This window comes from Artemia sp. Qi Xiang Cuo, chromosome 7 (genome assembly GCF_049724085.1).
Source record: "Artemia sp. Qi Xiang Cuo chromosome 7, ASM4972408v1, whole genome shotgun sequence".
NCBI classification, from domain to species: Eukaryota; Metazoa; Arthropoda; class Branchiopoda; order Anostraca; family Artemiidae; genus Artemia; species Artemia sp. Qi Xiang Cuo.
The window spans coordinates 68,811,832-68,835,710 of NC_142800.1; the positions used below are offsets into that span (position 1 = coordinate 68,811,832).

The 23,879-nt window shown below is 34.3% G+C and overlaps 1 protein-coding gene across 3 annotated transcripts in view; it reads left to right on the forward strand.

The window, feature by feature from the left end:
• LOC148950636 (xanthine dehydrogenase/oxidase-like) overlaps window positions 1-23,879 on the forward strand; it is a 354,380-nt gene that overhangs the window by 170,652 nt on the left and 159,849 nt on the right. For all 3 annotated transcript variants that reach the window (XM_089092523.1, XM_089092525.1, XM_089092524.1), the window contains 4 exons: window positions 235-440; window positions 15,851-16,071; window positions 18,198-18,317; window positions 20,946-21,167. In XM_089092523.1, the coding sequence (XP_088948649.1) occupies window positions 235-440; window positions 15,851-16,071; window positions 18,198-18,317; window positions 20,946-21,167 (769 nt within the window). The remainder of the gene's footprint in view (window positions 1-234; window positions 441-15,850; window positions 16,072-18,197; window positions 18,318-20,945; window positions 21,168-23,879) is intronic.

The window sequence follows — 23,879 nt, forward strand, 5'->3', positions numbered from 1 at the left end:
CCTCCCCTAGGGGTTCGCACATTTTGATATTTTTTTTATCCATCCAAATTCTTAAGTTTCAATATTTCCTTCTAAGCATCTATACAACTTCATTGGGGATTTAAACTTTAACTATATTAGTGCCTAACCCTGCTTTTATTAGATTAAAGATGTTATAACAAATAAATGATTTATTCCCTATATCCTCATCATTGTATTTGACATAGTTTTGTATAGTTTTCTAATTTATTGCAGCTTTTTCTTCAAGTTTTACAATATTGTAAACAAGGAACTTTTAGCACTTGGGATTGAGAACTATCATGACAGTAGCACAATTGATGGGTTGACACATCACTCAATAAAAAGTGCACAAATTTATGAAGAGGTTGATTCTGAGCAGAAAGCTGCTGATATGGTTGGTCGACCTCTAATTCATGCTTCAGCTTTGAAACAGGTTACTGGTAAGAACTGTTCATTCAAATGCTTAGGTATCCAACTTTTATGAAAAACGAAGTGGAATGGTTCAGTTTGAATACAGAAGCTCTAAACAAGTGTTTAAAAATTAATTTTAAAGAAGAATATGGGCTTTTAAGGGCTGTGCAGACGTTTCTCTTTCTTCCAGTGTTTTAACAGCGCACATGTGAGCTGTTTATTTAACGCAAAAGGTAGATTTTTTGTTACTTATATTAATGTTTAAAAAATGAATGCTGTTAGAAAAAATTCTTTTGCCTAGCCACCAAACTTTATATTGATCAGGATTCTACGAGTTTAATCCTTGATAGCGTGTCTAAGAATCCAGCATTAAAAATATTCCTTTTTGTTTAGTCAAATTTTCCTAGTTAATAAATTAAACATAAGAAAGGATAAAAATGAGCATTAATCTATTAGTAACTCTTAGTTCGAAAGGTCGCGTAAACTTCACCCTTATTTTAAAAAACGCAGCTGATTTTAGCCTAAAATCTTTGAGTCAGTCCAACTTTTTAATCTTAATGTTATTTAGATATAGTTAAGCAATCTACTTTGAACTAAATAAAGAAAATAAAACAAAGATGGTTAATAGTGGAACCTTATAGCTGAAAATTGAGAACAAAATGCGATGATACTAATATAAGAAGCTCAATTTAACAATCCTAGATTAACTAATGAATTTGAAATATTGCAAATAGGGCATTGGAAACTACCAATTGCTGTATCTAATGTTAGTATGCAGGACCTGCAATATATCATATTCTCATCTCTGCTGTTAGAGACTGCTAATATTACGTTATGTGGCTCAAGTGATGCTGAAAAATGCGATAACGGCCTGTAGAATATAACACATTTAAAACAAAGTAAGCTTCCCTCTTGGAGGAAAAAACGAATATATTAAAACAAAGTATTGAAGGTGGCAAATAAGAAATACTCCCAATAAGAAAGAAAATCCTGGTGGTATTTTCTCCACCCTGTTAAAACTTCCTATTAGCGCTCTTGAACTAATGTACGGAGTACTAATCTTTTAAGACCTTGCCACTTTGACCTCAGTTTATTTAGAGTTTCAAACAGCTTTAATACATAAAAAGTTACCATAAAATCAAATATTAATGCAAATCCACCACAAAAAAAAATTGGGAAAAGTGAAAAAATATTTTGAACACCAAAAATGAACGGTTGACTTTAAGTCAGTGTATTAAATAAAAAAAAACAAGTTTTTTTAACTAATAGTAAGGAGCGACATTAAAACTTAAAACGAACAGAAATCATTCCGTAAATGAAACGGGCTGTCCCCTCCTCCACACCTCGCTCTTTACGCTAAAGTTTGACTCTGTCTTACAAATTTATTTTTTAAAACAATAAAAAAAAATAGCTTAAAGAGCGAGGCGTTGAGGAGGGGATAGCCCCTTTCATATACGGAATAATTTCTGTTCGTTTTAAGTTTTAATGTCGCTCCTTACTTTCCGTTAAAAAAACTTGTTTTTTTTATTTAATTTCTGATCGTTTCTTAGTTAATGCAGCTTTTATTTTGGCTCACCGTCATTGAATAAGTAAAACAAAATTTGCATATTAATTTTACTTTTCCTGTGCTAAATCGCTTTCCAACAAACCAAATCCAATACTATACAGAAATACCAATACAGAAATTATTCCGTATATGAAAGGGGCTGTCCCCTCCTCAACGCCTCGCTCTTTACGCTAATTTTTTTTATTGTTTAAAAAAAAATAGAGTTGTGAGAAAGTCAAACTTTAACGTAAAGAACAAAGTGTTGAGGAGGGGACAGCCCCTTTCATATACGGAATAATTTCTGTTCGTTTTAAGTTTTAACGTCGTTCCTTACTTTTAGTTAAAAAAACTTTTTTATTTAACTTTTGAACGTTTTTGAATTAATGCAGGTTTTGATTTTGGCTCACTGTACATGAATAATGACAACAAAATTTTCATATTAATTTTACTTTTATTTGGTTAAATGGCTTTCTCGAAACTTGTTTAATTTTATTTACGAACGTTTTTATTAGCAATAAACATACGTAACTTACGAATTAACTTACGTAACGAACTTCTATATTCATATATTCTTAATGCGTATATTAGGGAGTTCGTCCCATAGTCAATACCTTGCTCTTTAAGCTAAATTTCGAATTTTGTTCCAATTCTTTAAAAATGACCCTTAATCACAAAGGCCGTTAATTAGAATAAATAGCTCTTATGAAAGTACGTGAACCCAATCATATACGTAATATTTTCTGTTCGTTTTAAGTTTTGATGTTGCTCCTTACATTCAGTTGAAAAACTTAATTTTTTTATTTAATTTCTGGTCTTTTTTTTAATGATGCTGGAAAATCTGGCACCCCCTTCATAGTAATGTCCCTTCCCCCATGAAACTTCCTTCATGGAAAGATCCTCCCACATAACTCAGCCAAACTTTCTCAGGCGCGTAACTTTTAATGGGTAGGACTAAACTCGATGAACCTAATATATTTGAAATCAGCATTAAAATTTGATTCTTTTGATGTATCTGTTGGTATCAAAATCCCGTTTTCTAGAGTTTCGGTTACTATTGAGCCGGGTCGCTCCTTATACAGTTCGTTACCACGAACTGTTTGATTAAACAAAAAAGCTAGTTTTTTTAACTGAAAGTAAGGAGCGACATTAAAACTTAAAACGAACAGAAATTATTCCGTATATGAAAGGGGTTGTCCCCTCCTCGATACCTCACTCTTTACGCTAAAGTTTTTTATTGTTTTAAAAAATAAAGTTGTGTGACAGATTTAAACTTTAGCGTAAAGAGCGAGGTATTGAGGAGGGGACAGTCCCTTTCATATACGGAATAATTTCTATTCGTTTTAAGTTTACTGTCGCTCTTTACTTTCAGTTAAAAGAACTAGTCTCTTTTTATTTAATTTCTGAACGTTTTTGAATTATTGCAGCTTTGATTTTGGCTCACCCTACATGAATAATTAAAAAGAAATTTGCATATTAATTTTACTTTTTTGGCTAAATGGCTTTCTCGAAATTTTGTTCTGACGTAACTTACGAATTAACTTACGTAACGAACTTCTATATTTGTATGTTTTATTACGTGTATTAGGGAGTTTGCCCCCTAGTCGATACCTTGTTCTTTACGCTAAAGTTAGAATTTTGTTCGAATTACAAAGCCCTGAATCACAAAGGCCGGTTAATTAGAAAAGATAGCTCTTTTGAAAGTACTAAAAAAAACTTTAGCGAAAAGGCCGAGGTATTGACTAGGGGACGATTCCCCTCATATACGTAATAATTTCTTTTTGTTTTAAGTTTTAATGTTGCTCCTTACTTTCAGTTGAAAAAACTAGAACTTTTAATTTCGTTTAAATGAGCCCTCTTATGATATTCTACGACTACTGGATCGATACGATCACCCCTGGAAAAAAAAACACGCATCCGTGATCTTTCTTCTGACAAAAAATACAAAATTCCACATTTTTGCAGATCAGAGCTTGAAACTTCCGCAGTAGGGTTTTCTGATACGCTGAATCCGATGGTGTGATTTTCATTAAAGTTCTATGACTTTTTAGGGGTGTCTCCCCCTTTTTTGAAAATAAGGCAAATATTCTCTGGCGCGTAACTTTTGATGGGTAAAACTAAACTTAATGAAACTTATATATTTGAGACCAGCATAACAAATCTGATTCTATTGATGTATCTATGGATACAAAATTCCGGCGTTTTGAGTTTCAGTTACTATTGAGCCGGGTTGCTCCTTACTTACAGTTCGTTACTAGGAACTGTTTGACAATCATATACGTAAATAGCTCTACGGTCATCGTTCAAACTTTTTAGTATTGAGTTCCCGTATAAATTTTTCACAGAGAAAAGGTAGAGAACAGAGGTTAAAAAGGTCTTAATATTATTTAATATTTTCCAAACGGTACACAGCTCAAGAATTGTCTAAAATTTCAATCTTCTAAGAAAGAAGAATGTTAATTTCCATTGGCATGTGGTTGTACGGATTGTACATTTAGCCGTAAGCTTGGAGCATTAAGTCTAAAATGTGAAATTTCTCCAAGTGCTGAAGGAATGACCTAAACTAAATAAGAAATCTCCTATCCTAGAAATCCAAGCAATAATTGTTGATAACATAAAAATCGTAAAAAACTACGTGTTTGCTTACTCTCCAATAGTACTTCTCCCTATCAGTTCTGAGGAAATTGGAAACAGATCAAGCTACAATGACTTGGACCGCTTGTGAATTGGCTTCCGTAGCCTTAGTATCCCCAACTTGATTGGATCTGCTTACAGCACCCAATAGCTATACCCAAAATATGAGCCAAAAGATGTTTTTCTACCCGAATTTAAGAAATTAACTATTTAAGCATGGGGGTTGTCGTAAAACAACTCTGTTAAGAACAATTTTTCAGACGAAGTCTCTCAGATTAGCACTTGCCCTCAGAGAAAGGTAATGATTGCATCTATGATCTCAGATGAAAAGTCCACAATTGTACAAAAATTTGGTATCAGAATCTGCGAGTGCGGTTTTCGAATTCCTGGTCTCTGTTTTACGTCGATTTGCAATGTTCCACAATTGACGGGCTTAGAAAAGCTATTTCTTCAGTAATTTTTTTTTTATCCTGCCCATCACATTAGAGATAACTGCAATAAGTTTACCTTTTCATACAAGCACCAGAATAAGAAACGAAAAAACACATCGGTCGGTCACTTCCTCCCAGGGTCCTTGTACAGTTTAATTAAGATTTTCTGGCCGTTTTTAACCCATTAAGGTTGATAGTTATGAGGTTTTTAAAACTTAAAATGGTTTTCTAAAATTACATTGACCTGAGAAAGAGGAGGAGGGAGGAGTGAGTACATGAATTACGTGTTTCATCTATATGAAATTTAAGGCTGGTAGCCTACAGTTATACCTATTGTTTCTGAAATAAGACTCAGAAACTGTCAGAGTTTTCCTGATCTGTCGCCTTGGTTGAAATTAAATTAGACACAGGACCCTTAGTCCTGTAAAGAATCTATTCGATCTTCAAAGAACTGAGCTTGAGGAAAGGGTGAGAACGTCTTCTGCTTTCACTGGTACCAACGATGGAACAAAACAATAAATATAGTGACAACTATGAAAGGTGTTCCCTATGGTGGAAGTGCACAGAGATACTGGCTGGAGTCAAGCAGTACGAGGGGTACCAACCTCTACGATGCATGATAACAGTTCACCCTTTGGATTCAGAACATGCCCACTAGGCGTATATCAGAAGGTTGCCCATCTAAAGTATCTTTCATGGGGCATTTTCTTTCTTACTTTAATTTAGATAACGCAAACTCAAAATCTAAGTTAGAATCAATTAAATTTACAATTTTTAGAATTCCATAATTTAAATAAGTAATCAAATTATTTTTTATAACAAACATCTTACCATGTCCCCCTAACCTCCGAAAAAACACTAAAAAAAAGAATTAAATAATAAAAAAAACATATTATAATATATTTTACGTAATATATTCTACCTATAATGTATTATGGTAATTACTTGGCTAAAAAAAAAAAAAAAAAAAAAAAAAAAAAAAAAAAGAAAAAAAAATCTGTCTTCGTACTTTACTAACTGAAATAAATGAGCACTTGAACAAGGTCTAGACCCTACTCGTCCATCCAGTTCCCCAGGACAAAACAGTATATCCAATTCGACAATCTGAAAATCAAGTCCAAAATATAGCAAAATCAGCATCAATAAGTTTACGTCAATGTTCCGAAACCAAGCTATAACTCCTTAAATCTACAAAAACTTTATATTCTCAAGGTTATTACAACAGCTAGGTGCGCATCAGATGAAAACTCAGTGCCTAAATGAATTTTAGTACTTAAATTTCATTACCCAAGCACTATGAGCGGGCCATGCCATAATCTGGCATACACCAATGTAGTGACACCTATGGATTAAACATATTTTTAAATATTTTAAATTAAAGGTAGACTATTCAGAAATATATTCTTAATTCATTCTTTTCATTTATCTTGCTGTCCCTTTGGCTGCTCAGTTTTATATTAAAGATAAATTTTTCGGAGCGTAATTGCCTCTGGGTGAGAGGGGGGTTTCAGGTGGGATTTGTCCACGGGGGAACTTTTTCAGGGTGAGTTGTCCGTGGGTGGGAATGTTCTGGGGTTAATAGGGCTTATGATGAATAAGGAAGCGGCTAAGTTTTGTTTAGGCTGGGAAGGTATTAATAATAGAATACAAATCGCTCATTTTATGACTAAAAAGTTGAGGGTATCAGTTATAGTAGTATATGCCCCTGTAGAACCGACTGACGGACATACTAGTGACTCAGATGCATTTTACTTACATGCTACAGGAGCAAATAGACAGGGACGCAGGTAGAAATATTGTGTTTTTATTAGGATATTTTAACGCCGAGGTCAGTAGAAATAGGGATAGACTAAATTTGGCCTAGGTAAATTTGGTGTAGGAAGCGAAAACAGCAATGACTGTTGGAATTTTGTAGGTATAACAATTTAGTTATAACCAATAATGTGTTTCGTCATAAAATGGCCCATAATTTAAAATGGTATTTTCGTGATGGTAAGACAGCAAACCTTATTGATTATGTTATTGTAAACTGAAGACTGGGACGATCAATACAAGATATTAGGGTATATAAAGGTTTTGTTATTGATGTTTACAGTAAAGATCACCATCTGGTAGCGTGTAGGGTTAATTTAAAGTTGAGATTTCGGAAGGGTAACTACCTTCTTGGAAGTTATGATGTTAGTAGACTCCAGGATGAGAATTTGAGAAAACATTTTCAGGAATAGTTGAATACTAACCTAGAGAGTTTAAAATTTGACAATGTGGAAAGTGGATGGAATAATTTAAGTTAAATAATTTTTGAAGTTGCTGATGATGTCTTAGGGAAGAAAATTAGGACTGGAGCTTGGAATATTAGTGAAAAAGCTTTATGTTTAATAGAAAGGAGAAGGGGCTTGTACAAGAATTATCTAAGTGATACATTAAATGAAGATAAAAGTAATGTAAAGAAGTGTAAAAAGCATTAAAATATGAGCTAAGGAGGTGTGAAGCGGAGGCCACGGATAAAGTAGCCGAGAATCTGGAAGAAGCAGCTAGACGGCATAATAGTAAAATATTGTACTGGCATGTTAATAAATTGAGAGGGAGTAGTCAATCTGGACATGTCCCAGTTAAAGATAGGAACAGGATCACAATTAGTGAAAAGAAAAGAGTTAAAGAGAGATGGGAAGAACAATTTGAGATTGTGCTAAACCCAGATAGAGTTACAAAAAAAAGATAGAGGAAAATGAAAAAAGTTTGTGATACCTTGGATGTAGGAAAGTACTAAAAGGATAAAAAAATATTAAGGCTCCAGGTGATGATAGTGAGTTAAATGTGTTTTTTAAGTATGGCGGCTCTGAGTCTAGAAATAAGTTACTGAAGATTATGAATATGGTTTTTGAAAAAGGGGAAGTACTTAGCGATTTTAGTAAGACCTTAATTAAACCACTGTATAAGAAAGGTGATAAGAGTGAGAATCGTAATTATTGAGGCATTAGTCTAGTCTCTGTAGCAGTAGCCGCATTAGCCGGTATAAGTAATTGGTATTTAAAATATCTAACTAAAAGTGGGGTATTATAAAAATGTACCGTATATACCATAACTTACTCGTATTACCAATATAGGTGGCAGCAGCTTGAACCCGTGTCTGCCAAATATTTGGGCTAAATTTAGCTTATAAACTTTGGTAAGACACCCCCGAATTTAAAACTTTTTTTGTTCGATGTTTTTGGCTTAGCCCCTATTTCTTCAATAAACTATATTATGAAAAACTCGTTTTTTTCGGATATTTGTGGCTTAGTCACTATTTTTTTTAGAACTACACTAAGGAAAATTCGTGGGCTGTGGCCGGCATAAGTAATTGGTGTTTAAAATACCAAAATAAAAGTAGGATATCATACAAATTTACCTAATATACCGTGATTTACTCGTATTTCCAATATAGGTGGCAGAAGCTTGAACCTGTGTCTTCTGAAGATTCGGGCTCCATTTTGTTTATAAACTCTGGTAAGAAACCCCCGAATTTAAAAGTATTTTTTGTATGGATGTTTGTGGCCTAGCCCCTATTTCTTCTACAACCATATTACGAAAAATTCGTTTTGTTCGGATATTTGTGGCTTAGCTACTATTTTTTTAACTACACTACGGAAAATTTGTGGGCTGTGGTCGGCATAAGTAATTGGTGTTTAAAATACCCACTTAAAGTAGGATATCATAAAATTTTACTATATATACCTTAATTTACTCATATTAGCAAAAACTATGGCTTTAAAAACTGCAATACGGAAAATTTGTGGGCTGTAGCTGGCGTAAGTACTTGGTATTTAATATATCAAAATAAAAGTAGGATATTATACAAATTTACCGTATATACCGTAATTTAAAATACAGAAAATTTGTGGGCTGTAGCTGGCATAAACAATTGGTATTTAAAATATCAAAATAAAAGCAGGGTATTATAAAAATTTTCGTATTTCAGAGAATTTGAAAGTCTTAGGTAGCAAATGAATATGCTTACCTGCTTGATAAAAGGTAATTTGTCTGATCATTTAAGGAGAATAAAAAAGAACAGGGAACAATTTTTAGAAAATACCCGTACCAATATAAAGATATACTTTATAAAGCTACTGAAATCAATTATGGAAATGAGCCAATAAATAAATGATGTTTCTGACACAGAAGAATCACGACATACAGAGTGCAATAAAAATAAGTAATATTATACGATACAAAAAAGCAAATTTCTGCAAAAACTTAGGGAAGTTACTTGTTACAATTGTTGAAGTTTACGGTATTTTGACATAAATTACCCCAACAGAGCTGATCGGACACTCCATCAAACAGCGGTTTGGGTGAGGACCCTTAGAAAGGAAAAAATCTATGTGTTTTGCTGAATCACACAAGATGCACGATAAATTAAACAGAAAGTTGGTAGAAATGTCTATTGATTCTTGGAGTGACCAAACTCACATGCGAAGCAATCTAATTAATAGAAATGAAATCAACCATTCAGATACGGTTACGACACTAGTTTTCTATAAAAATAAACATCCATGCTCGTAAGCTTAGGTTAGAGTAGTTACAGTTTTGGATGATCAGAAAGCAGTAGAACGTTTGAGAACACAGTCTGATCTAATCGATCATGCTGAATACAAAAATCAACGTTATATAATTGACAAGTGGGTGCAACCTTCTAGTGTCTTTGAACTCCTCAAAATTGATCACAACTGACCAAATTCCCTTCAATCAATAAAAAATTTCAAACTGCTCCGCAATTTTGATATTATAGGACAAATTAAAGGAAATTCGACAAAATTGAATATTCTTATTCCAAAGCTGTTGCCGTTCATTTGCAATCTTTAAGAATCGACGAAAAATATAATGAAGAATAATCTTGATCAATGTTGATAATTTATTTTAAAATTTTTCGAGAAAACAAGTTTTCTTATTAGAAAACACTGCTTTATCAAAATTAAAACCCGGTTTTTCTTGCTTAATTTTTCGTAAATAGAAAAGCAGTGTGGTCTAAGAAATTACGTTTTCAAAGATAAGTAAAAGGTTCCATTGAACCAAAAATGAGCAGAAATAAGGTTAAATAATCTTCCAAAGGTAAAACTACCACAAATGCCCATCGATAATAAAAAAAAAACACAAAACAAACAGAAATTACAATAAATAACCGAGTCAAACTCAAAACGAGAAAAAATTTACATGAATAGTGCTGATAACTCCCTTGTCTTCTAAAGAACAGAATATAATTTGCACTTTACGGAAAAAACAAATGACCGTGGATTGTCAGTTTAATAAACATATACCAATATTTATTCCTTAATTTTCAAGATTTTTTTTTATTAATGTCAAAAATGAGAAAACATTTAAAATATATTTTGTTTGCTTTAAAGTGCAAATTATGTTCTGGCCTTGAGAAGGCATGGGGGTAATCAACACTACACTACTACCCTTTTTGTTTTTGAACTATTAGTGAAGAAGTGGAGTGACTCCATTTTTAGCATGCAAAACCATAGGGGTTTATAAAGCACAAGTGAACCAGTCCCGTAGATCTCCGTAACCTATCTGAATATAAGATCTATGCCAAAGCAATAAAATCCATGGATGAGCATGCTACTGTTAGTGGAACGGAACCTGATTTAGAAGATGTAATTACTGACAGTAAATTCTACACATGAATAATGAAAAATTAAAATTCTAAAAATGAAAATTTCCAAAAATGAAACAGAAACCCTCCCCTGTTATCTTCAAACCTGATTCAGCCAGGAGAATCTGTTACGAAAAATAGGTGTGACAGCAAAATGCCGAGATCTCGTTGTTCTAGCAGTTAATCAGAAGAAAGATTTGGTGGCAGGGATGGCTACATTGCCGGGGCAAGCCAATGGCTTTCTTATTTAGTTTCATGAAGTCAATATAAATACAGGACTTGAATGATTCAGTGCCTGGCACAGACGACTTATCTCCAGAAGGTATTTTGCAATGAATTTTTCAGTATGAAGATGCAAAATGCCAATTTCAATTACATTTACCCTGATCATGCAGTAGAATTCACTATTAATTTGGATTCAAAGACGGAGAGTGGAATCACAGGGATTACCGTGAATGAGTTGGCACTTGTAAAGTGGACTTAAAGTCTTCCTTTTTGTAACTCAATCTCATCTAAATTCAGTTAGCTGCTATGTATTGTACCTCAAAGTGAGTTTGACACTTGACAATAAGTGACAAAGTGAGTTTGATAACTGACTTTGACACTAAGTTTGACACTTCTCACTGCAAAGATCTTCCCTCCTTCATCTTGCACCAGCACAAAATTGGTGATAAAGTGAATTTTGTTCTGGCGTCCTTTTCGATGCGGCGTTGACGATTTGCTCAATATTTACACTCTTGATACAGTCGATACTGAGATTGCTGACAGTCTTCTCGAAATGTGAACTATTGGAAACGGAGCCCTTCAGCGATAAATGGACAGAGATATAGCTGCTTTTAGCAACGTGAAGATCATGAATAATGTGCAGGTGTAACGGAAAAAAAACCAACCCGTATTTTAGTGCTGCAAATAGTCTCAACAATACTGAATTTTAAACTGTCAAAAGGGTGTCGGTAAATTTTTACATTGCTGGGGACACAAGACTTCACCATCTGAGGAACTTGCTTTATCATTAGCTTTTCCCATATGTACTTCCTGTATTTAAAAGAATTGGCATTTCTGGGAAGGTTGTATTTCGGTCAGAAGCCATGTCAGCTCTTCTGAAGTATCCGAAAAAAAATTGAATGGGTGGCCTCTTAACGTAGAGATTAGCAGTGAGTCCACTTGCTTTAGGTTAAAGAATTGATGCTGAACCTCAAAAACTACCCACCATCGAAAACTATTGAAAGCTACGAAAACGAATATTTACTACTCTTATGTCTTTTAACGGTGACGTTAAAGAACTGCATGTACTTGCAGATGGATATGATGGAAACTTTATATATTGTGAAAAAGAAGGTAACCTAATTTGCCTGAAGCACTGTGGTGATTGCCACGAGCAGTAAAGATCTCCATACAAACTTGCAGTAGCTCTAGGTAAACGCTTGAAGGTAGATAATTGGTACTTGATACTAATCATATTCAAAGACAAAGACAAAAATGAATGATCTTTTATTTGACAAATTCGAAAATCTAGTCAATGTGCTTCAAGCAAGAATAACGGTCTACGTCTCTCGGGAGGCTATCAATACCAGAAGAAAATAGTGAGGCTAAGCAAAGGTAGATGTATTGACACAGGTTTTGAAGAGCTTCCGTTGTCTCCATTAAGAGGTGGATACTAGAGTTGTGCTACACACGTTGGAGTGTTTGAAGAAGGAAACCGGTATTGTTTGAATCAATGACACAGATAGTGTTGTTCTGTCGCTATATTATTATAAGCTATTCTTTGGATACCACTTAAATTTCGGAAAACCGAAAGTTTTGTCTGATTCCGTAAATATTCAGTCCCTATAAATCAACTTTGCAGGAATTAAACAAAAGACCTAGTTTTTTCATCTGCCTTCTTTATAAGCTTTTTCACTGTGATGCAGTTGGTTTTATGTTCTCTGAAGGAAAATAAGTGGCGGCTAAGGCTGTTGAGAAATCAGCATTGTAAGAACTGACTGCTTTGCTTTTTAAAGAGATAAAGAGGTCAAAGCTCGATTCTTCTGTGTAAGAAAGTTTTCTTTTTATTTGGAAGAAAGTCACTGTCACCACATGCGGTGAAAATCCACACCTCTGTACCTCTCTTGATGACTTGCGAGTGCATTTATACCCTCAGGAGTGGAAGCTCAAATATTTTAAACTATCTGACACTTCTTTTGGGTGCCATTCTAAGCGCGTTTACCTCCAGTTGGACGCTTTTTTTGTTATTTTTTCTTTCAAGCGAACTGACCAAAACCGCAGCTTCTTGATCCCTTATTGTTTCACTGGACTTTCCAGGATTGTGAGATTAGGCCAGTTTTGTCAACCCTTAAGGTATTCCCCAATTGTGTGGTCCCTTAGTACTAGTCGGGCAAGTGCAGTAAAAAAAAAAATTATGTGCGGGAAATAGAACGTGTGATTTACTTTGTGGCTGTGGTGGGGAATGTTTGAATACTTTTTTTATGCTCCCTAATTAATTTTCTGGTTCTGTAACCTTTGAATTCTCTTCTATCTATAATTCAGATTCAAGTGAAAACCTTGATGTGCTGAGCTAAAATCTTTTAAAGTCTGCTTATTAATAAGTACATGACACGAAATATCTAGCATTTGCTATTAGGAGTAGTTAGAGAATAACTATCCATTACTCGCCAAATACTTGAATATTAGAGCGATTTTTTTCAATAAATGTTCCAATATCATCAGCATCGTGAGATACTCGTAATCAGTATTATCGATTACCATAGGCTGCGTGATCATTGTTTATACTTTTTGTAGAAGGCATTTTAAAAGAAGAAAAAAACGATATGTTTTTCAAATTTTCCAAGGCTAGCATCCCCCGGTCGTGTACATAATACTCATATTCGTAATAAGCGCTATTGATTACCTCATAATCTGTTGCCAAACCTTCTGCTGCTACTGATCACCTATCAGGCATATTTTAGGCTAGTGGTATCCTGACTAGATTGTACTTTCCAAAGAAAAACAGCAAAGGTAGGTCTAGTGCGTACTCCTTTCGTGAACGTTCTCGTAAACCTCGGAGATATCTGGAATCTTCCACCTCTAGAGGTTATTTCCCTAATAATGTGGTTGGACGCGGCAAGCCTTAACACAATGGGCGAGACAGTAAAGGCCAAACCTGCCCGTCTAAGTGAAGATACAATGTGACTTCGTGACAAGATGGGGAGACAGGGGAGGCAAATCCGTCCCGCCAAGAAAATGAAACACTTGAGGTTTGTAGAGAAAATCGATTATGTTATTCGTGCTTTTCCTTGTAATTTTATGTCAGAAAATGAGAGGCTTAAAACTTTGTGTTGTCAAGATAAGATGAAGCAACAATTAACGAGACACTAAAAACTGGCTTTTATGTTCCAGAAAAGGTTTTAAACAAATTTAGACCACTTGCTTCGCCTCAAAAAATTTGACAGAACAAGACTTGAATATGAGAAACCAATCGTTGAAATCAAATTCCCGCGTGAATAAGATTTGTTCCTTTTTCTGGTGGAATTGAGAAAACTAAAAAAGAAAAAAGGGACAAAGAGAAAGAGAGGACATGGTTTTAAAATTCAAGCTAAAAAGATGGATGCTATATTGTTGAGCTACTGTTTGATAATGATTTCTTTGTTGCAACTACGAGTGTCAGAAGAGCAAGTAATAAAAGAGACACAAAAAAAATAAACATAATCTGAAAGTTCCATCTGCACTTACGGACATTAATATCTTACGGGAACTATTGTTTTCATCTTGTAAATGCGGCAGGGAAGGACAGCTTAAGGCGGACTAAGGGGTCATCGCTCTCTCAGCAGAAAATAGCGATAATCGGGAGACAGAATTGGAAGGAGTATACTGGGTATTCGTTAAGTCGGAAGGTAATCGGAGTGTGGAAGATGTGGTTGAATTCGGCGAGTCTTTGAGGAATTCGAGATCAGTCTCCTCAGGAAACAAGCGATTGGGGCCTTGTATTGCCAGTTTTAAATACCCTACCAAGGCATAGCCTAGCCAAAATATGGTATCTGGGGGAATACTCTCTTCCATTAATAATCACTAACTATCTCTCCCTATGCTTTAGGCCTATACCCAATCCATACCCCCAAATTTCATCTCAATTTCTTCCTTTCATGACTGCGCCTTGGGCTGGGACCCAGAAAAGATATTTACCCAATAATCCTGCACTCTAATCACTCACAAAAACCTTTATATTTTTCGCCAAGGGTAGTTTTAAACAGTAGGCCTACCAGCGGACAAGTTCTGCTTTGACTGAGATGAGTTTTTTTTTGCACTCATGCAAATAACACCTATGCAAATAAAGAGGTTATTCGAGGTGATGTCTGGTGATATTTTGTGTCGTCCCTTATGCTAGAGCCCAATTCTTCGTTTGCCTCAAATAAAAATTCAAAAGAAATGAAGCATTCTTCTATAGTTGCGTTAAAAGTCCCTTGTAGTTAAATGACTCGGTACCAATATAATTTTATTTCTGTTTGTATTTTTGTTTCATTTTTATTGATGGGTACTTTGGTATATGTATTTCCCTGAAACGACAGGCCAAGCCCAATTGTCTCTTCCCTATATATTTGCACGATCATTTTCCGCTTGCTTTGCTTATTCTCTTCTTCATAATCAAAACATTTTTGCCATGGTTTGAAGCCGCTATTCCAATAGTTCTGTACTGGAGACGCTTAGGTCAGTAGGTTTTATCTTTAGTCAAGAATTTCCAATCAGATTAAGTAGCCTAAGTCGGAAATGTTGACATTGGTTATAAGAGAGAAGAAGGAAATATACATAAGGTTTGAAGTTTGGCTTTTAAGTTTTTCACTTTTATTTTCGATCAAGAGGGATGCAACCGTAGCTATGGGTTTTGTTAGAACCGGATAAATTTTCTTCCTCTTTTTATATAAATTTGCTGTCTCTTGCTTTTTAGAATGTCTTAATTGAAGCATGAATCTTACCCTTTAAATTAGCTTTAAAAACAATGCTTCTCCTCTTACATTGGGCAATAGTAAGTAATTTTATTGCGTGCTATCTGGGCAAATATAATGCAAAGGAATTAGAAAATCGAAAACACAAAAAAAAAAAAAAAAAATACGGAAGGGGCGTGGAGAGTAAATTCTGACTCAGGGGCCAGGCAGAGGAGGATGATCAAATTTATTAGGTATTATGTTATCTTCTTAACATGCGCTTTATATTGTGTATTTCCAGGGGAAGCTCAATACTGTGATGATATTCCATGCTTTAAAAATGAGTTGTATCTAGCTCTCGTTACAAGTACTAGAGCTCATGCCAAAATTCTAAAGATTGATGAAACAGAAGCTCTTGCAATGGATGGTGTTGTAGCCTTTTTCTCTGCAAAAGATCTTCCGTCGTCTCAAAACATTACAGGTCCAGTCTTCCAGGATGAGGAAATATTTGCCAGGGAAAAGGTATATGTTTGTTGCTATTAGTATTTTTATCGAGCTTGATATAGATGTAGAGGAACTTGAAAAATGAAGAAAATACGCATTGCTTCGGTTAAGTGTTCAGTTTAGGTCTGACACAAATCTCGCGTTAAAAAGATATTTCTTACGTTTAAATCATACCTATAAAGGATTTACCCGGAGAGGGAAAACCATGGTTGCAGCGATACCTGTAACCTAATAAAGAACGAACCACAACCTATAGTCCCTACTCAAGACCGGATGACCTGTGCGTGTAGTAAAATATTTTTTAAGATTGCAGATAAGTTTGGATTCATTTCACGCTGTATCCCCTTGTTCAACCTATTGTCAATCCATCCTAGCTCTGATGAAATTTCGGGTTACTGGACTGTTTGTATTCATGCTTAAGTTAAAATATTTTGTGCAAGAATATTTAACTTCCTGGTAGCGTATAAAAAACCCTGTCCACGAATAAGCTTGGGAAAATCACCGGGGTTTAGATAAGTTTATGCCGTTAACAACTGCATATTTTCCCACTGATAGGTCCTTCAAAGTGTATCGTACTGTCGCACAGCATATTTTACTGTTAGTTACCGCTACTGTGCTTTCACACTGTTGTTACTTTCAAACACATTTTCTGATTCTGATCATCCTTTTTTACAAGCGGGGGGACAGCAAGCCTCCAATCATAAATTTTAAAGACGTAATGTTAATTGTATATTTTCGATTTTGATCGGATATTATATTTTAGGACATCGGGCTTTTTTTTAGTTAAGAAAATAACTTGTTATTTGATCTAATTTGTGTTAATTCATGTTAATCTAATTTTCTATTTAACTTAACTTAGCATGTTGTTCTAATGCAAAGATTCAGTTTTTCAAGTTGTGGTTTGATGGCTTTAATTATATCATCTTTTGTCCATTGCGTAACTAAAAATTGGTTTTCCAGTCTTTCCGTTTCGAAAAATAAAGTCCTAGATGAACTTGAGTCTTGAAATTGCCATTAAAAGATTATGAATGAAATATTTTTGTTTTTTTTTTCTGAAAAAGGGAACAAGATCCTATCATTTAAACAAGTGGAAGTGAACCTGGAAACAAGGCGTATTTTTTTTAAGAAAGAAATCAGCAAATATGAATTAAAAACTATAAATTTTATGAAGTTTACCTTCAAACCTCTTCTTGGGTGTAATTAGAGCTTAAATAAAAGCAAGTGTAAAAAAACATAAATGTAGGGGGAGACATGGAATGTAAGGGCTTAGTTTATCAAAGTTCCAAATTTACATCTAAAGACCACCAAATCAGTTTAATCCATATAAATGGGCATAGGTTTTTTACTATGGACTTAAATAAAAGTAGGTATAAAAACAACAAACAGGATAAATTATGGCACATGGAAGTTTAATTTTCCTTTAGTATTTTGAAGATATTTTCTCTTGCAAAAGCTTCCAACCGAAATTGAATTCATTAGTTTTAAATCCTTTGCTGCTGGTTATTATTTTGGTTTATCGACTTTTTATTTTTTATTTTTTTTTTTTTTTGCTTTGAAGTGAACCTACTAGTTCCACGTAAACATTAGTGAAAGTCTCTTTGCAAATAAAGCTTTTATTATTCTTTGTTATAAACCTAATAAATATCTTGAATTCCTGCTATTTACTTGCTGAATTCATATTAAATAATATAATTTGGTTTCCATAAGTAGTCCTTTGATTAAATTATCAAATAATGTTAGCACTTTCATTAATTTTTAGCAAACAAAAACTTAAAAGAATCAACCTTTTCAAGTTAAATTGTTTCAGCTTGAAGTAAGTGTAAGACTATGTTTTAGTATACATGCAATTTGAAGAAAAATTTTGCACACCCTCGCTTGGTTAGTATTATAAACCATGGTGGCTTATACCCCACTACCCAAAAATGTATTGCCCTCCCCCTATTAAAGATATTCAATGAGTTTAAACCTCCGTTTTGACAGGATATGTTAAATGAAAAAAAAAAAAATTCAGATTTTCTTCAGACCGATCATTAGAAGAAATATTCGCACCCTTCCACCTCCTTGGAAGAGGTAAGTTGCTATCCACCCGGAAATACATCAGTGCAGTTGAAATGCCAGCATCCTATACGCTTTATTTCTTCCAGGTGGAGTGTCATGGCCAAATCATAGGATGCATTGTTGCTACTGAACAGGCCATAGCCCAAAAGTCCGCTAGAAAGGTGAAAATCGAATATGAAGATTTGCAGCCTATACTTACTATAGAGGTACGACGAGCATTTCTTATTCTAGATGGTCGTATTTTTAGAATTATATAGTAGTTTTAGTCGAAGTATGAGCTACTTACCCTCCAAATTTAGCCAGTAAAATCAAAGGACTATGGGGATATTTCTAAGATACAAAATTCTTTTATATTTTGAATTATTGATATTATGGGGAATGACCAGTCTTACCTGATGGGGGTTAATGAAGTGAAACAAAATAGCATAAATTCGCGCACATCTTGTCTAAAAGCTTCCGCAAACTATTACTTTATTATTCTAGATGATTACGTTTTTAAAATGTGAAGCAGATTTAGTCAAAATAGGAGTAACTCACCCTTCAAAATTTAACCAGTAACATCAAAGGACTAAAGGACTAAGAACGAAGTCTCTCTTGACTTTTTTTCATTTTAATATAAAATTGAGAATCAGAAGGGATATGCTTTGGAAACTTTTGATAAAAATTCGCTCTAAACTACAATAATAAATTAAATTTTATGAGAATGTTGGTGGAATGTTGCATGTTACAAGCAGTTCTTTGCTTCTACCACTAAGTTTGACTACGGTTACACCGCGTATGTAACTGCATTATTGTCATATTTCAACAATAAATTAAAAAATAAAATTGGGCGGGGAGATAAAGACAAAATTTTCTCTTTTATCCGGTCTTAGCTTTTAACTTACCAAGATGAACCTAATTTGTTTCAATTAGGAATATTGAGTTCTAAATTCAAACTCAGCCGGGATATTGGAAATTCATCTTAAACGTTATGTTTTAAAGCACATTTGAATGTTTGTGTTCTAGTAGTATATTTGTGTTATCTAGTATAATATCTCATAGTAGAATAAACGTGTTCTGGCCAAACTTCATACCCACTTCTGTAACCCTTCTGTTCATTTCATGTATATCAGTACTTTAACGTAACATTACGCTTTAGGTTTTTTCTCTACAATTAAAAATGAAAATTTATGTAGGATGCGAATAAATTATTTCAAGCTTCTTTTTATTTTCCACTATTGACAAAAAATCAGTTATTTGCAAGTACTTTATGTATTTCAGATACAACTTCAAAGTTTGTCAAATATAAAATCTAGTACTTCTTGGAAATAAAAGGTAAAATTAAATTCAGTAGAATTGATGTCAGAATTAAACGTTCAGATGATATTGGCTGTAGCTTGAATTCCTTGTTGAAATTTATTAAAATCACTTGTTGACACTACAATTATTTACATTTGTATTGTGCATAAAATAATTGAACACGGCTAAATTTAGCCTAATTTGCACTGATCATAACCCACAGATTTATTTTCTACAAGATTATTATCTTCTTTGTCTTTGCACTGAGCAAAATCCACAGATTTATCTTATACGAGATTATTATCTTCGTCCCAATTAACGCCAAAAATAAATTCTAACACCTCTTGCATGCTAAGAGGAAATTAAATTCAGTAGCACCGAGGTTAAATTTAAACGTTCAGATTTTTCTTATTGATTGAAGCTTGGGATTTATGTTCAATTTAACGATCGTCATGTTGTTGCTACCATTACTTAAATTTGTTTTGTGTAGGTTATAAGTAAATGGACTTCTTTCAAAAGCATAAATTTAGCCAAAGTTGCCCTAAGAAAATCCCTGAAATTGATACTTTACCAGATTATTTTCTTCGTCTTTATCCAGGCCAAACACAAAAATACTAGTACCTCTTGCATGCATTGAAGAAATTAAAAACAGTAGGATTTATTTTAAACATAACCGCTCTGATGCTCCGTTTAAAATATATATTATGATAGCAGAAATCTTACAGTGTCTGTAGTGACACTACTACTGTCCCTAATGGCCATACACTCGCCAACTTTTATCTTAGGTGAAAATTGGAATATTGGTAGAATTATTAATTTTCTTTACTTTGCGACGAAATCCATCTTAATACTCCAAATAGATTACGCTGTGATAGCTTATAATATCTTCTTTTTTTAATACAGAATATAATTTGAAGTCTGGGAATACCCCAGAAAATTAAGAAAAAAGAAGTTTACGACTTATGATAATCCCTAATTCTAAAACAAGAGCTCATGATATATTATCATTTAGATCTATCAAATATACGTCCAACAGCCCAACCACAAGTTTTTGCATCCAATTCTAGCCTTCTGTATTCTGTTATAGCATTCTTCAGCGTTCTAAAATTTTGATATAGTATAACTTAGATTAAAAAAAAAATCCAACAGCCAAATCACATATATTGGTATGGAGTTCTGGTATTCTGAAGCTGTATGATTTTGAATTTGGACTTCCGTAGAATTTTATTTAAGACTTCGAATTTTCATCTTGTGGTAGAAAAATGGATTAATTTATTCTTGGCAATGCGGAACCTAGGGTTTGATCCCAGATACGATAAAGGTGGGTGATAGGGCCATTACATGTCCCTTAAAAAAAAGAAATAAAGAAAAAAAACTTGACCAAAATGTCGACAGATAAAGACGCCCTATACACCATGAATGACGTTAGAGGATATTTATCCATATTCTTAAATACCTTTATAATATTAACTATGCCATTTTGAATGAACTTGACCTTAGCCAAGTTAGAGCTTTTACTCTAACGCTTAGACATATGAAATCTCTCATCATTCCAGGATGCAATCCAAAACGACTCTTTCTACCACTCTGGCATAAAAATTATCAAAAACGGAGATGTTGATGCTGGGTTAAGCCATTCTGAGCAAATCCTTGAAGGACAAATGCGGATTGGTGGACAAGAGCATTTCTACCTAGAGACAAATGCTGCAATTGCTGTGCCAAAAGATGCAAAAGAATTGGATATATATTGCTCAACTCAAAACCCTACTAACACTCAAGTAAGATGATCTTTATATAAGGATTTTACGATATTTAGATCGGGAATAGAGGAATTGTAAACTCAATTCAAGAATTTTCCACGGTCTGAAGAAATGATGCTAAACATGGTCAGTAGCTTAATGTCATATGCCCTCGACTTTAGTTATTTTTCATTTTTTGGGGTGGAAATTCTTAGAAATTCTCTTATAAATTCACATAAAGTGTACTAGATCTCTGAAAATTCACTAATATTTCCTCAACCTGAACGACTATAGGTAAGGATGTTTTGTAGAAAATTTACATTTAGGATGTCTTTTGGACAGTCACATAACATATGCTAGATGCTTAGAAACTCATAAATTATTATCCTATCTGAATTATTTAACCTAAGCAAGTTCCATAACTTAATAATTCGCAATTCTAGGCCAGGCTGTCCAAAATATTTCCAGAAGCTATTTCATTACCTATTATTGGGTTAAAAATCCTGTTTCATAAGCATATTGGTTAAAAAATCTCTAGTCTTTATTGAATGTACTGTAGAACTTATGATTTACCTTGCCTCACAAAAATGGGGACTGGGGTTCAACCCTGCCTGTGCACAAACCTTTCCCCTTAGGTAAGACTTTCCTGTCCCTATTCTGACGCTACTGCTATGACCCTTTTCTTCAAAAAAATAGAACTACTTTAAACGGTTGTTCTGTTTTTAACCAATCATAAATGAAATATCCTGTTTCTCCCTTCTTATAGCTCCCTTTTGAGGGAGGTATTGAACTGAATCAGAACACCCCATATGCATGCAGCCTATCAAAAGAGCGTATCGGTAATATCACAAGAACTGCTTAGAGTATTAAGTTGAAACTTTCAGGGCATGTTGAGGGGAATGTTGAACTAACCGAAAGACAAGATCTGCAAGCTACTGCTTGATGTTAAACCGTTTCATTTGTTAACCGTTTCACTTGTTAACCAGCAACATTCCAGGAAGGGTTTAGGGTATTAAGTATGAAAAACCGTTTTCATGCAAATAATGCTACTACTGCTGCTCTTATTTCTATCACTAATAGTTTTAGTGTAGTGAGTCTACTTCTAAGGTTAATTTGAGTGGGATATTAAACTGTTTCAAAGCACACTCTGTATATTGTTATCAAAAGGGTATATAAGCAATATCTGAGAATAAATAAGCTTAGAGAATAAATTAAATTTTCAGGCTCTATCGAGAGGGACGTTGAACTCACCTAAAGGCACTGTGTGCATAATGCTGTTACTACTACTGCTACTGCTACTGCTAATATTAAGGTCATAAAAATGTAACTTCCAGGAATTTGAGGGGGATGTTGAAAGTGTGCATGCAGTTTGTCAAAAAGACGTTTCAGTAATGTTTCAGGAATGGTTGGAGTCATTCGGTCAAAAATTTGAGGGCATGTTGAGGGGACTTTTAAACAAAACGGAACTGTGTGCAAGCTACTACCTGTACTGCTACTGTTACCACTGTTACTACAGCTGCTGCAACTACTGCCTCTATTTCTTCTACTACCGTAAATAATACTATACTACTACTCAGAAGTGGATTCAGAATCAATGTTTGGGGGACAGAGACACAGAATGGCAGATAAAAAATTTAATTTCCTCATTTAGTTTCAACTAGATGAAAAGTTACCAGGTATATGCAGGTTGTCGAAAGGGGGTATCAATAATATATCCGAAGACGCTGAGGGTATTAAGTTGAAACGCTTAAGGCTGGCACTGTCCCTAATGCTACTACTACTACTGCTATTGAAGTAAACCAAAAGGGGCACCTAGGTTGTCAAAAGGGTTTAGATACACTATATCAGGGAAAAAAGTACGGAATCAATTTTTAAATTTCAGAGGAAGTTGAGGGCGATATAAAACTAAATCAAAAGGCATTTTGTGCATCCATGTTGTCAAAAAGGTGCATGTACAATATACCGGGAATAGCCAAAGGTGTTACGTTGGAACTTTCAGAGCATGTTGCTGGAGATGCTTAAGTAAATTAAAAGGCACTCAGTGAATACAATATTCTCATATGGCCGTAACTGTGATGTCGCAGGAACAACTAATGGTATTAAGTTGAAACTTTCAGGGCATGTTGAAAAAGATGTTTGATTAAATAGGATTGTCGAAAGGGAGTGTATGTACTAGAATGGCTAAAACTATGAATATGAAACTTTCAGAAAACGTTGAGGTGGATGTTGAACTAAATCTAAACACACTAAATGCATGCAGGTGGTCAAAAGGGTGCATCAGGAATATCTCAGGAATAGCTGAGGGTATTAAATTGAAACTTTCTTGGCTATTACAGCTACTAATACTATTATTTCTACTATTACTAATAATACTGCTACAACAACTACTAATGCTGCTACTACTGCTCCTCTTACTATGTATGACTACAACTCTGAATTTTAACGACTACAATTTCTTGCGAATACGATTTCTTGCCACTGCTACTGTTACTGTTTGCAACTGCGACTACTTGTTACTGCTATCGACAGCGGCTGACGAATGTGACTGCTTGTTGCTCTTAATACTTGTGACTATGACGCAATGCGGCTCTGACTACTTTTGAATGTGACTCTAACTACTTGGGAATACGATTATTTGTGGCTGCGAGTGCAATTTTTGGGATTGTGACTGCGACTACTTGTGACTACTTCCATGTGCGACTACTTGAATCTGCTATTTCTACAACTATTACTGCACTGCTACTATTTTGA